Here is a 14,917-nt window from a genome sequence, read left to right as displayed (position 1 = left end):
AGGAGGGGTGGGGAGGGGAGAATGAGCACATGAATTGCAAACATGAGCTCAAGAAGGCTTACACGTGCAGGTCACTTATCAGAATAGCAATCTTGTTTCTTAACATAAGTCAATTTTTGTTAGCTTTGAATACTAAATTTCAAAATCTTATAATTCTTTGAAAACATTGACCAAGTACCATGTCTGTAATCACTGTGTAATCGGCGAAAAAACATTTAAAAATGTACTTATCGGGCCCGGCAAGTTACCGGGACTTTCGAGAAACGGGTCCCTGGTCTACACTTGCATTGAAATAACGCAAATGGAAGTTCAGACACAAGAATGGAGAAAGGCTTTCTTTTCAAGTGCCGTGATTATGCTTGTGTTCCTTGGAAATGCCCCCCAGATGCAGGGGGGAGGCCCTTAACAGGTTCATACGGCCGTAGGCGAAACAAAGTACCCCTTTCTACTACTTCAAACTACTCCCTCCATTATTCCGAGAGGTTTAGGCTATGATACTGACACTTAAAGGATGCATAGTACGTCTAAAAGGTGTTTTCCTAAGCTGACACGGTGGAAAGTGATGACGACTTCATTTAAGAAAAGACCAAACTGCATAGATGGATTGGTTTGCATGGAGTGAGAAATTGATTTGCCACGGGCCAACTGGGCCAAACTTCTAGGGGATCCAGAGGCATGCAATCCCCCTTCCCCCCTCGGAAGATTTCTCATTTTCATTTTGCAGAGATGCCATTTCCTTCATTCTGAGCGAGCAATTGTTGTATTTAAACCATCAAGTTCACTCACCAAAAATGAGTTGTGATAAAATGAGATGTAAGATCGACTCTAATCTTGTACCTAGAGTCTAGTTCTGTTGTCGTTCTGCTGTGACGGTGAGCATATCCAACGATCTGTTCAACTGAAGTGTAACTATTTAATTTTCAACGACGCAAGTTGGAATATTTTAAGAATGAGATTTTGAGTAAATGACTTGGCTGCGTGCATGAGACTTGGTATCCCTGACATTGGCCAAAAGGTGATCAGAACCAAGTGATACATTTCAATTTTAATGAATGAGCTTACATCAAATAAATAAGTGAAGTGAAGTGACATCCATGCATCTGTTTGAAATCTGCTTCTCAAACTCATTAATAATTCATCAAGCCAAAACAAAGCAATCAATACCGTGAAGGAGGCAGGGTTTGAGAGGCTATATCAAACCCTCGAAAGAGTGTTTCCTCCTATTTCCAAATACCTCGAAGTTGGTTTAAAAAAACTCGGCTAGCGGCTGCGCCTCGTTTTTACAACCTACTTCTCGGTGTTTGGAAACCGGAGGAAACACTGTTCCTCGTGTTTGATATATTACTTTCCAAACTCCCTAAAACCCTAATTTAACCTAATTGAATTAGACAGTATTTTCAGTTAAAACGAAAGCCGTCGATCAAGTCCATTACGGTACGTATGTATAAAACAGACAAATCGTCTGTGAAGTGACGACTTCTACCTTTTCCTTTTACCTTTTTTTTTTTTTTTTTTAGTCGGAGTTCAGCATAACGTTTTTTTTCTCATTTTTTCGGAAAACGACGAGGGGTGAGTAGAGGACTCCCTATCAGGGGAGGACTGAGTATGATTTGTGTTTATTCACCCACCTCCGGTGGGCTGGGAGCAACTTGTCAACAACCGCCAAGATGGCGGCTGTTACAGCTGGCCGTCCTAGTAAAAGAAGGTCAAGACGAATAGCTTCGGCTTGTGCTTTCCTCTCAAACATTTCACTTGACGGAAACATTGTAAGAAACCACCCAGTAAATGGATTCCAAACCGAGAAGAACATGGTGAAGAGAAGCCATGAAAATGTAACGGGAAATGTCGACTCTCTTTCGCAGAGGCGAACATTGCTGCATTCAATTTCTGAACCTGGCACCTCGGAAGGTGACGAGGCGAACATTAGCGCTAGAAACGTTAATGTAAAGGTTATGCACAGACAACGCAGCGATACGGACGCTTTCTCTGAAAGAAAGCAACAAGAAAGATCTGTGGTTATAAGAAGAAGCGTTTCAATGTCTGAATCAACCGATTCGTCTTCCACAAGTGGAAGTATTCGCAGCAAACACAGAATATCGTGTCTTACAGGCTCTTCGTTTCATCACAAGAGACGAGCAACTGACAAAAGGTAATATAAGTAACGAGAAATTTAATAGTTGAGGGAAATTGGCCTGCAATTTCGCTTTTACCACAATCATTGTACCATTCTCTTGTGGTGTCACAAAAATTAAGGTTTGATGAAGAAGTATCTCCAGTACATTAATTATTTAATTGAAGAAAAAACATTGCCACGCAGTCTTAATATAAATAGCACTCATCATAAGTTTCGAACCTCTTAGCCTGGTGAGGTAAATCTTGCCTATTTTCTCTTGATTTTCAGTCATAGAATCTGCAAACAAATCTGTTCAGACTCTGGAAATCTGAGCCAGTCTGTAAAGTATAGAGTAGAGCAGACCTCAACGAGATCTCGTGTGTCCAAAGGCATTTACTGGCATGCAGTATGATCTTTGAAGTTACCTGTGCGTACTGACGCATGCACATCCTACAGTATAAAACCTTGGACCTGGATGTTGCAGATCATTATCTTCAAATTTCATCTGCATGTTCACAAATCCCTTATTTACAAAAAAGTGGTTTTATTTGCAGTAGTTGCCTTGTTAGAAGTCTCAATTGTGACATGCGATGAGTGGTTCCAGGATATATCCATACTCCCCCCACCAGAGATTTTTTTGTTACAAACCACCCCTCTCTGACCCCTCTGTAGATCCCACTTTACCATGCTTTTCTTAAAACTAAAATTTTAGTTTTAGAGGTCCCCCTCCCCTTCAGAATTTCCAGTAACCTTCAATCGGGGGAGTATGGATATTGTGCAATTCCAGGAAATATCCATACTCCCCCCACAGAAGGTTTTTTTGTTTTGCATCCCCCATACCCCCAGGAAATTCCAGTTTAGCTTCATACTTTGCTTCTAAAATTATGACTTTCAAGACCCCCGTCCCCCTAGGAATTTCCAATGACCTTCAATGGGGGGGAGTATCAGTTATTTCCTGGACGATACACCCAAAGGGCACACAATATCATTCACTATATCATGCTGTGTATCAAGGTACATACATGTATTGTTTCATGGGAGAAATTATGTATTATTTTTTGCACCCCTACTTTTGTCTGTATTTTGCACTGGGATCTGCATATGCATTGCTTGTTTGACCATAATTATTGTGAAATAAGTAAGTAAACATATTTGGTGTTTTGCAGGATACTGTTGTGTTCAAGCCACAAGGCTCCACTGGTTACCTTCTCTGTCCTCAAATACCATAAGGAGAACCAAGAAGCAGGCCAGGAAGGAATGAGGTGACATGACAATGTTTAGTAATAATTTTTTGCTAGGGGCAACCTATGGTGCTTTTTATTTTGTTGTTGTTGTTGTTTCAATGGCTCTGATTTGCCAGTAGTTGTTTTGCATGTGCTCCTCAATTCCATTAGAAAATGTTGCCCCAAGATCTGTTTGCTCATTTGTGGTTTGTTTGGAGTGAAAACCCATAATAACTAATTGTAGGCAAGATTTCCGTTTTGATCACAAAACGAAGTGCAAAGCATCAGATAAAACATCGAGGCAACATTTCCTAAAGGGAATTGCATGTGCCTATGCAGTTAACCTTGCATGCTATTTTTTTCTCACAATATTATTGTTTATTGATCATTTTCCATCTATTCATTTTATGATTGGCTCAACTGTAATTGTATCAACTGTTTCACAGTCTTTAAACATAAACATGTATGTAACAGCACTGCAACGAGAAAGCCTCATTCTATAAGCCCTGTGGTTTCTCCTAAGCTTCCTCATCACTATGATATTTTTTATTCCGCTCATATTTCGTTTTTTTTTTTTTTTGTAACGTGTGTGGTGTCTCAAATAAATAATAAAAATAATTAAATAATAGAAAAAAGAATTGAAAGTTACATGCAAAAAATCTGAGCCTAGTGAATCTGACCAGTACTTTAAAAACCACTATACGTTAGTCATCAATAGCCTCTGATCACTGAAATGATCAGTTATAAATGTGTTATCATTAAATGGGACTGTAAAGGCAAATAATACTTGTTAGGGTTTCAGTTGGAAGACTCAAACACAAAACCCACCATGTACTTAACAAATAGATTCTTTTTGCAGAGTGCATTGTGCAGTTCCAGAAAAAAATCGATACCCACCCCATGGAAGGTCATCGGAAATTCCTAGGGGGATGGGGGTCTTAAAAGCCAAAATTTTAGAAGCAAAGTATGAAACTAAACTGGAATTTCCTGGGGGAAGGGGGGTGCAAAACAAAAAACCTTCCGTGGGGGGAGTATGGATATTTTCTGGGACTGCACATTTCAGATTGTGTTTCAAATGTTGTGTTAGCTCAGATTCACTGTCAGAGTTTTTGCATGTGGCTTTGAATTCCTTCAGGAAACATTGCTCCAATGTCTTATAATTTTTAATTTCAAGTCAGTTAAAATTCTATTATAATTGCAGTGTGAGGAAAACATCAGCAGTAGCACCAAATCAGTTTGTTGGGATAGAAGGAGTAGAGCTAGGATCAGCAGACAAGGTATTGATTGTTTGACTTAGGTTTGTTTTTTTTTCTATGGAAATTTTGGTTTATTTTTTTGCATTCCTGTTTCTTTGTTTCATTACTAACCACGATCTGGAACATTAGAAAATAAAAACCATACAATAATAATAATCATGCTCAATTCGTGAAGACGTGCCATCCATGAACTACTGTTATCTTCTCCTGTAACACTAGCTTAAAGTAGTTTCCTTTCCATTGTTCTTCTGGATCTTGAAGAATAGATTTTTTTACCCCCTAAGAATTCAAGATATGTTGCTTTATAACAGGGATTATTGTAGTCACCTATGCAGTCATTCTTAGTGTTGTCACGCAATGTTCCTCCCTAAAAACGGCTAAGTAGGAGACTAGTATTATTGTAGAGTGCAGCAGACTGGAAGATTATGTAAAATTTCAAGTTTTTGAAACACTTTACCCAAAATACTAGTCCAAATCTCTGGCACTATTTTTTTCTCCTGATAAATATAAGCCTTCCAGAAATAAGCCCATGAACTGTTAGGAATCAGCTGTTTTAATTTGTTAGCTTCCTGTTTCAAGCTGTTTTTATTAATTTATTTGCAGACTGTATCATACAGATCATTCCTTACATCAACTTACCCATTTGGATGGAATGATGGACCCCCCAGTCGAGGGGTTGGTACTCCATTGCCAATACAGGTGGATCCAGGGCCAACTGCTCTAGGTAATGCTTGTTGCTATGAGTGTCAAGAAAGTACAAATGTATTTTGACTAATTTATTTGTTAGTAAGTGTTTTTTGAAAGTTCCAATCAGACAAAATGAATGTCACCAGCAAAAACTACAGGCTGTAACCACACAATACCTGGCACTTACACAATGTAGATAATGATACAGAGACTGACAAGTTAGTGCCACCTTGTACAGCATAATAAAATTTGCACCACAGGAAAGTAACTGTACTCTGTCACTTTCATTTCAATACATTGTTGCACTTTAGGATTTCATCCAAAGACTCAAACATTAAAGTGCACATAACCCCCCAAAAATTGTTTTGCTTAAATAAATCTTTGCACCTGTTCGAAACGCATTGAGCTCTTTTGTGCCTTTTTTCAACTAAATCTTGACTTTTTATAAGCTGTAAAAGTTACGTAATCTAGCCATCATCTTTCCCATGACCGAGCTTGTAGGGGGCATGGGTCTATTCCTTACATGACGTCAAAAACTGCTTTGCATGCATTTTCACAAAGACTTAATACAATGCAAATCAGTTTGTGACGTCAAGTAAGGAATAGACCCATGCCTCTTACTAGCTCGGTCATGGGACAGATGATGGCTAGATTTCGTAACTTTTAAAAACCTTGAATGAACAGTATCACTGATATACACTACAACATATTAATGCTCTGTGACTTGAATAGCCACTATAGGATTAATTTTTATTCACACTCAAAAGCTAGAAAATTGTTGTACCGCATAATAAAAAGAAACACGGAAACAGCTTGCAGTACTACCCAGTAACTTTTATTTATTGATAAATGTTTGATGTTAATTAATGTTATTTTTTTTAATCTTTTCATTTTGCAATGTTAAAGAGAGTCCTGATGGTGGGTTAACCTCACTCAGTGTATATGATCCACATCTACTAGATGATCCTGAATTGACATCAGGTCGCCATAGAAAGGTTCTCAACCTTGCTTCTTACCTGGTATGTATAGTGTATGTCCATATGTTTTGTGGCAATAAAAGAAATTATAACATACTGTAGCTAGTAAATTTGTGTAATAAATTCACTCGCGGATGCGTGCTTCATATTCCCATTGTGCATGCTGATAACGTCAGCAAACAAATGCCTCGAGAAAAATTTTTTCTTTGCATTGAAGATGTTATAAAACAATAATTATTGTTTCATGTGTCAGCTGTGCATTCATCATGATATGAGGCACACGGGAAGTTTGGAGAGCACTCAAGAAGCTAGAGTTGCTCTCGGCTGCTCCTCGAGCAACTTTTATGCGTCTTTCATGCTCTCCAAACTTCCCGTGTGAACGTATGAACCAATATTATTATTGTTAATTTTTCATGGGTTAGCTCTTTGAATTAGAAGGTTTGCAAACTTGATATGAGTGCTGTTTTTTGACTATTCAAAGTATAATGATTACATTTGATGATGGTGATGATGATAATGACAGTAGTGATGGCGGTGGTGATGGCGGTTATGATAGTGATGATGACTAGAAGGATGATTGTTATGGTCGTGGTAATGGTGATAATGCCCATCATTATGGCAATAATTTAAGCCTTATGGTTTCTTTGGGCTTCCTCGCCATTTCCCTTTATTTTTTTACAATTAAGTAGGTTATATTTGGTGGTTAACAATTAAAAAAGTTAATTAAATAATGATGGGAGTAATTATTTGAGTAAAGAATAATCCCCAAATCAGTGTCATTTGTCTGGCTCAAGTGGATGTGTCTTAACCAGGTGGTGATGATGACGATGATGATTTCAATCAATCAATCAATCAATCAACTTTATTTAAACATGATAATTATAAATGGCTCAGCATTTTTAATTACCATACCTGCTTCATAAGTAAATGTTACCTGATGCCTTTCTTGGCTTTGGTCCATATCCTCAGGTGTCCATGGTTGCTTATGCAAAGCCCTCTGAACTGAAAAAGGACCTCAATGAACAATTCAGGGAAAAGTTTCCTAACCTCAATATTACACTCACTAAACTAAGAAGGTATTGTACTTGAGATATTCACCTTACATGTAAGTTGTGTAATGTAGTCACCAAGCATAGAGCGGTTTCTAATTGAGTAAGCAGTCATTAAACCAAAACCAAAGTGATTACACTGGCCAATCATGAGAGATGTAGACACTACAATGAACCAATCAGAAATTTTCAAAGAAAATACATGTAACCAGCGCGCCAAGCATGGGAAAACACATGTGGGCAAGTCATGATTGGTTTTGGTTTTGTTTCTCATTGGTTAATAACGTGGTGCAAGTTTAATCAACCAATCAGAGCACAGTAAAGAAAAACCAAAGCAACAACAATTACTTTTGACAGTCAACTGAAAACCTTGCTATCATATGTTATTAATACTTCATTGTTAATGTTTTTGTCATGTTGAGATTTCAACTTTAACTTCAGTGTTACATGTAGTTGTAAAAACACTTCAATTCCAGATTATCCACTTTCTCTTAATTTTTTTATTTCTTTATTCTTTGTAGCCTGAAAAAAGATATTATGAAAATAGCTACAACACAGGTAAGGCTTCTCAATAAAAATAGAACTTTGAAACTTGAAGAGATTTGAACTTTGTTACTCTTGTAACTTGTTTTAAGTAAAGGTGTACTGTAGTGGTTAGAGCATCAAACTTTCAATCAATTTTATTGCGTTTGATGGCAAAATCTGCAGTTATAGCTAATGCTAAAGATTATATTCATTCTTAGCCATACAATGTATGTAAAAAAAATCATTTTTCACAGAAGTTAAGGTGTTTCTTGTAACACACACCCCAGTCCCTTCTTGGAAAAAAAGTCACCACTGTTATCCAAAACCAGTGTTTTGATCCCATTTTTTTTTTCTTTTTGGATATTGAAACTGGGGTCACAAAAACATTTGCCACCTAATTTGAAAATTTAATGGCCATTTTTATGCTATAGACATTAAAGTCGTCTGAGACGTTAAAGTCATCTCGAGATGACTTTAACATCTAGCATAAAAACGGTAAATAAGACAGACGCATTTAACGTCTGACGACTTTAACGTCCTTAGTTAAGTGCGCCATTTAGACGCACTTAACAGACAACTTTAACGTCTCAGCAATAAATGCGTCTAGACGACTTTAACGTCTCTAGCATGAAAACAGCCAATGACATTTCTATGTAAGATTAATTCCCTTTTTAGATTATGAGCTCAAGATTTCTATGTAACAATTAAATTATGAGCTCGAGATTTCTATCGTGTGATAGCTGATGAGGGCCCAGCCCGAATCAGCCATCATGCATAGAAATTGAGAGTGAATAATCTAATTGTTTTAGTAAAAAATCTACTAGTCGTTCCAAACTAAACAAGTAAATTATCTATATCCTCATCGCAGACACTTCGAAAACGCAACGAAGCGGCCGCCATTTTGTTGAAAACCACTACTCACTATCTATCATAGATTAGTATAAATCTACTAGTGTTCTATCACGAATGCCGTTCTCTGATTGGCTACGCTACTCGCTATCTATTCTGTGATAGATAGTGAGTAGCGATTTTCAACAAAATGGCGCCCGCTTCTTCGCGTTTTCGAAGTGTCTGCGATGAGGAAATAGATAATTTACTTGTTTAGTTTTGAACGACTAGTAGATTTATACTAAAACAATTAGATTATTCGCTCTCGATTTCTATGCGTGATGGTTGATTCGGGCTTCGCCCTCATCAACTATCACGCGATAGAAATCTCGAGCTCATAATCTAATTGTTAAACAGATAGCGAGTAGCGTAGCCTATCAGAGAACGGCATTCGTGATAGAACACTAGTAGATTTATACTAACACATGATAGTTGATGAGGGCAAAGCCCCAAAAAACAGGCTGTCAAAATTTTGTTGCCAAGGAAACATCATTGGTGTAACATGGCCAATAAATTGAAGGGCTGGGAGCATAACCGACTTATGTCGAATTTCAGCCTTTTTTTCGGGTTTGCTCGGATTTGTCCGAATTTTTGCATGTGAACTTTAATTCGATTGAAAAACATTGTCCAGAATTTTTTCCGCCGATTTGTGTTTCATATTAATGCAATTGGGAATTGTTATCATCTTCTAAAGAAAAATCGATAACTTTATAGTCACTATGGATGACCAAAAGGACAATGCATTGAGTATTAATATTTGTATTAAATATAAACTTGTTGTCTTTGAAGCACGGCACATGAAAGCGGTCTTTCTCGCGGGAGAAACGAAAAGAATTCTGTTACACTTTTATTTGATTGTTACAAACTACTATGTGCGTGACAGGAATGTAAGAAACGCACCACAGATACAAATTATACGTCATCAAATTGTCCGCACATTTCTCGGCCACAGTTCTCACCACTAAAAAGTCATTTATATATGTTCGTTGGCAATGTGTTACCTTTGGCAGCGTGTAAATGCTTTGTTTATCATTAGATCGCCATGTTGAAATGCTTTCCTAAAGGTGTTTCACAGAGGACATCTATTTTCCAACAGTTCTCACCCCATGACGTAAAAATAATTCAAAATTCAATTAGTTTCTTTACTGCGAAAATTATGGGTGAGAACTGTTGCCAAAGTACTAAGACGCACTTTTGCTGTGATCAAAAGGGGTAGAATAGAAGGGCAACAAATCAGTTTTTCATTGAGAGAAAAGTTTATCTCAAAACAAGCCATTTCCTTTCCTGCAACACGATTTGAATAAGCGAGAACTAAGGGTGAGAACTATTACGCATGGAAAGAAAACAAGTTCTATGTCACGCACTGCGTGACTTACGGCTTTACTGGCTTTCAAGAGACCGATCTTTGTATGAAATGCAGTTATTTTCCTTTACGGTTTAGTGAAAAGTTACAACCATCTTAATGAAATAATGTGACAGTGTTGCTTGAAGTTCGTTATGCTCTTAGTTGGTTATTTTATCGCCCCGAAAGGAAAACACAAAATTGGAACTAGCATTTTGCTGAAATCACGCTAAAGCGCCACACTTAATCTACGGCTAAAAAGAGTAACTTTCTTGACTTCGTTAATGCACAAAGCAAAAATATGCACCATAGGACTTGGCTGACCAAAAGCCGTAACTTACATTCCAATGTTTCCACTTCCCAAATACGCACGATTACCTTACAACAAGAACGCGCAGTCCGAGTCCTCTTAACCGACAAGTACGACGTGGACAACATCTCTAACAACATTACCCTTCCAAGCACGTTCACTAGTAAACAAGGAAACCACCACATTCCCCCCCCCACCCCCCACCCCCCCAACTCAATGTTGTTTTCTGGGTCACGAACAGTCTCCTGGCAAGCATCACCTTCCAAGTCAACATTGCATAAGGGGGAGGAGGGGGGGAGGTGGGAGGAAGAAATAACTGTGGTAGAATTAAGAAGAGAGAAACAGTAAGTGAGTGGTTTCTACATTTGTTTTCGGTTGTCATTGCATAGGGGGAGGGAGTGGGAGAGAGAAGTCAAGTTCTGTGCTAGAATTAACAAGAGAGAAATAGTAAGCAAGTGGTTTTTGCGCTGTTGGTGTTTGGTTTTCTCAAGGACTTTTGTACACGATTGTAAAACCGCGAAATGTTTTCAAAACCAGGGAGAGCAAAAATTGGGACAAATCCGAGCAAAAGCAAAAACTGGGCTAAAATGCGACATAAGTCGGTTATGCTCTCAGCTCTTCAATTATTATATCAAAAACTCTTTATTGTGCCATATAAAAATAAAAAAGGCACAAAGTTTGATAGTGTTTGCATTATTTTAAAATTAATATAATTTACCGAGATTTACCCCAGGCTGGATAGGGTTAACGTTGCAATTTGTAATATTATAATTCATGTACGGTAATAAAAACCCTGAAATGAACTGTTATCTTTTGTCCCCAGAAAATAATTTCTGTTGTTAGAAAAATATGTTAAATATGTTACAATCAGCTTTCTTCAAAAATGTGTAAATTTACGTGACCAAACAAATTAAATGTAAATTAACTTTAACAGGCACCCAACTAGCCTACATGTATTTTGATAATCATAGTCATAGTTCGTTGTTGTTGTTGTATTAAGTTCATGAAATTTAAACAAAATCCTATTATAAATCGACTTCCTTTAATAATTGAGCACTGGCTGTGTGAATTGCTTTTCATGAGCTACATATCTGTAGAGTAGTCTCAGATTTTATTTCCTGTTTCATTAGGAGTGTCTGCTGGATCCATCAACAGTGGCGTATGCATTTGTCTATTTTGAAAAACTAATTCTGAAGGTAATATTAATTCTTTGTTAGAAGAATGTTGTCCGAATACTGTTCAGCTTTCCTGTTTACATTACATGTAGTTTGCATAACTGTGACACAGGATGAAAGGCTTTATCTTCTCTGAGACAAATTTGTTTATTTGAATTTACAGGAGAAAATTAGTAAAGCGAACAGAAAACTGCTGGCAGGTGAGGTTCTGTTTCATTCCGTAGTGAACACTGCAGTTGTTGAGCGTCATTGTAATCCAGTTGTAACTGGAAAAGATCACATACCAGACAATTTCTTCCCTTCTTTTGATAGCCTGCGTAGCTGGTGATTTCGTTGGGATTTGGTGGCCATGAAAACGAGCAGCGAACCCACGAAAAGAATGGGGAGAAAGAAAGCCTGAGAAAAAGTTGGCTTAAATGAGATTCAAACCCATGTCCTTTCCAGTGCAGTGCTGTGCCAACTGAGCTATCAAGCCAGGTGACTTGATAGCTCAGTTGGTACAGCACTATACTGTTATCACAGAGGACAAACCCATGTCCTCTCCATACCAGTATATATAGTGCTGTACAAATTGAGCTATCAAGCCAAGTAAGCTTGATAGTTCAGCTGGTACATGTACAGTATGTATGCTGTTTTCACAGAGGACAACTCTCTACACCAGTTTAGTGCTGTACCAATACTTTTGTCAAAGAGGTCATTAATTTTGAATCCTTCCAGTTGATTTTTCTCAGGTGTTCTTTTTACAGCATACTAACATTTGCGACCTAGTTTTAAAAAATAATCAACTTTGTAATATTCGTGTGAATTAAATAAATTGACTTGACTTGACTTGACTTGACTACTGCTTAATTCGCACACCTAACTGATGGACTCTCATTAATTGTATTCTTTTGTCCACTGTTTAAAAATATGGTATTTCATACATTTCACTTCCACCGTAATTAATTTTTTTGGAAATTGGAATACATATATAATACTGTAACATAGAGGAATTTGTATGTAGGCCAGATCTTTCCTCATCGTTAATTTGTGTTAAAGAATTTTCATCTGATGTAATATTGCTGATGTGTTTATTTACTTTCAGGTTCCTGTTTGTTATTGGCAGCAAAATTCAATGACGACATGAAAAGAGACAAAGTTAAAGAGCTTATTGAGGTAAGGAAGCTGAGTGTTTCATCCGATTTCCAAACACCGGGAAGTGGGTTGAAAAAAGCATGTTTTTTTTAAACCACTTTAAGGTGTTGAGTGGGATGAAGCACTTGAGTATTAAATGTATTATGTCAAACATGAGAGCGAGTGTATAGTCAGGGGTTACAAACATTGAGAAATGGGTCGATAAAACAGACCTGTGCAGCCGCGTGTTTTTTTAACCTTCAAGGTGTTTGATATAATTCTCAAACCCGTTAATAATTTTTGGGAGGAATTAAAAGCAAAAGTCAGTTCACAAATGTTATGGTCATTAAGATCACATTTCTAAATCTCCTTCACGGTAGTGATTTTCTTTGTCTTCTCTTCGTGCGTTATGATTATTTCTTGTGAGAAATGCTTACAACCAGTGCTTTTTTTCTCACATTTTTCACAATAATTTCAACCACAAAACCTCCAACACTTGACAACGATACTGTTAGAATAAAAGGAGTTTACATGTTCATAATGTGTTCATAAGTATCGCCCACCAGCAAGTTTAACTTTATTTATAATTTTGTTTCCTCATAACAATCACTCAATCCTTTTAACATACCTATTAATTTTGTAGAACTAATCTTAGATGTATTTCTTTAAACATGGAATGACCAAATGATTTGAATTCGCTTGGAAATGATAAATACTGTATGTGAAAATCAATTACTCTGTCCTCTTTGAAAATGGATGTCTGTAACAACTATTAAATGAATTGTAAATAAGGTTGGTATAGTCAAGAGCTTATTTGTATCCTTGGCTTCTGTGCACACACAAGAGACAAAATATAACATGACAAATTACAAGTGGGTAACAGGGGTGGGGTGGATACAGCCCTACTGATATCCATAATATTATAGCCATTTTGTAGTAAGTATAGAAATTCAGCAACAGTTGATGTATGAACCTTGTAGAGTGAGGAAGCCCAAAAAGCTTGGATTCTTTTCAATCTTCCTGACCACCTGAATAAGACTTTTTTCTGCTTTTGTGCTTTTGTATCAGAGCTGCCCATGTGCTGTTCTCGCTGTATTGCTCTAATGGAGACTGGGACGAGTTTTTAAATTTTTTATTTCAATCAGAAATTTTAGTCCATCACAACAAAGATCACATTAAAATTAGTCATTTTACCAAGTTTGAGGTTCTGTCGTTAGATTGCAACCCCGTAGAAGGCTTGTATGGATTTGGGGGATGCCATCTCAGAATTAGAGACATTTGTATGGAATTTAGGCGACCTTTGAAAGGTCACAGCATAGTTACTATGCAACGAAACATAACCAAACTTGGTAAACTTACTAATTTTTGTGCAATCTTTCTGACGATGGACCGGGTTCATTTCTTCATATGGCACAGTTATTTGAGCAATGTGTAAACTTTGGAATGAGCAATACTTAGGTGTATAGCCTTTTTTTGTAGGCAATCGAGGACAAGCTTCGCATATCAGTAAAAGAACTCCTCAAGTTCGAGTTTCAAGCTGTGGTAGCCCTTGAGTTTGATCTTCATGTCCCACAGTGGGAGGTCCTGCCACATGTTAAACGACTGGAGACAGAATAAATCTAACAATGAATCTGTTTGGTAAAGTTAAAATGAAAAAAAAAATCTATAAATATATTATTTTAAGAAGCGGGGTAACAATTGGTTACGCGTAATATTTATGAAGTATTCTATCAAACACCAGCCTGTGAACAGGCTCCTGAGTTGGGTATGGGGCAAAAAGGAAAATCGGCTGGCTTGATTTTTGTCTTCACCCTATACTTCCCCCACTTGGGAGCCTGTTCACAGGCTATCAAATACAAGGAAGAGTGTACCATCCGATTTCCAAACACTAAGGCTTTTAAAATACTCAACACTCTGCATCCCTGGTAAGACGTAAAGCTGTGTCAATTGCTTTTCTTTTGGTCCTGTCCTTGGCAACATGTTGGGCCTCGCCCCAAATTAAACCCAAGTCCGTCTTCCTCGCTTCCTTTTACCAGGTGGAGTCCGTCTAAGAGATATTTTGGAGATGGTAATCAATTTAACACCGAGAACTGGGTTGATAACAAGGTGCAGCCAAGTTTTTAGTCCTTTAACTCCTAATATCAAAGAACAAATTCTCCTATCTTGCCCCCATACCTTTCTTATAAAAGTGCTGGGAAGAAGTTATTAAAATATCAAGAAAATTCATCTTGGGTCATCATATCCATAATTCTCATCACC

The 14,917-nt window shown here is 37.4% G+C and overlaps 1 protein-coding gene across 1 annotated transcript; it reads left to right on the top strand.

The window, feature by feature from the left end:
* The first annotated feature begins 1,628 nt into the window (after positions 1 to 1,628).
* LOC146479565 (CDK5 and ABL1 enzyme substrate 1-like) lies at positions 1,629 to 14,424 on the top strand. Its single transcript, XM_085110399.1, has 11 exons — positions 1,629 to 2,149; positions 3,280 to 3,375; positions 4,538 to 4,613; positions 5,196 to 5,316; positions 6,186 to 6,298; positions 7,226 to 7,332; positions 7,827 to 7,863; positions 11,501 to 11,566; positions 11,709 to 11,745; positions 12,630 to 12,700; positions 14,138 to 14,424. The coding sequence occupies exons 1-11, from the start codon at positions 1,668 to 1,670 to the stop codon at positions 14,273 to 14,275; spliced, it is 1,344 nt and encodes a 447-aa protein (XP_084966525.1). The 5' UTR covers positions 1,629 to 1,667; the 3' UTR covers positions 14,276 to 14,424.
* Positions 14,425 to 14,917: the final 493 nt, after the last annotated feature.

The sequence above is a fragment of the Pavona decussata genome, unplaced genomic scaffold, assembly GCF_977016875.1.
Source record: "Pavona decussata unplaced genomic scaffold, jaPavDecu1.1 SCAFFOLD_58, whole genome shotgun sequence".
Taxonomy (NCBI): Eukaryota; Metazoa; Cnidaria; class Anthozoa; order Scleractinia; family Agariciidae; genus Pavona; species Pavona decussata.
The sequence above is the reverse complement of the archived record's forward strand: the minus strand, read 5'-3'. Positions and strand labels throughout refer to the sequence as shown.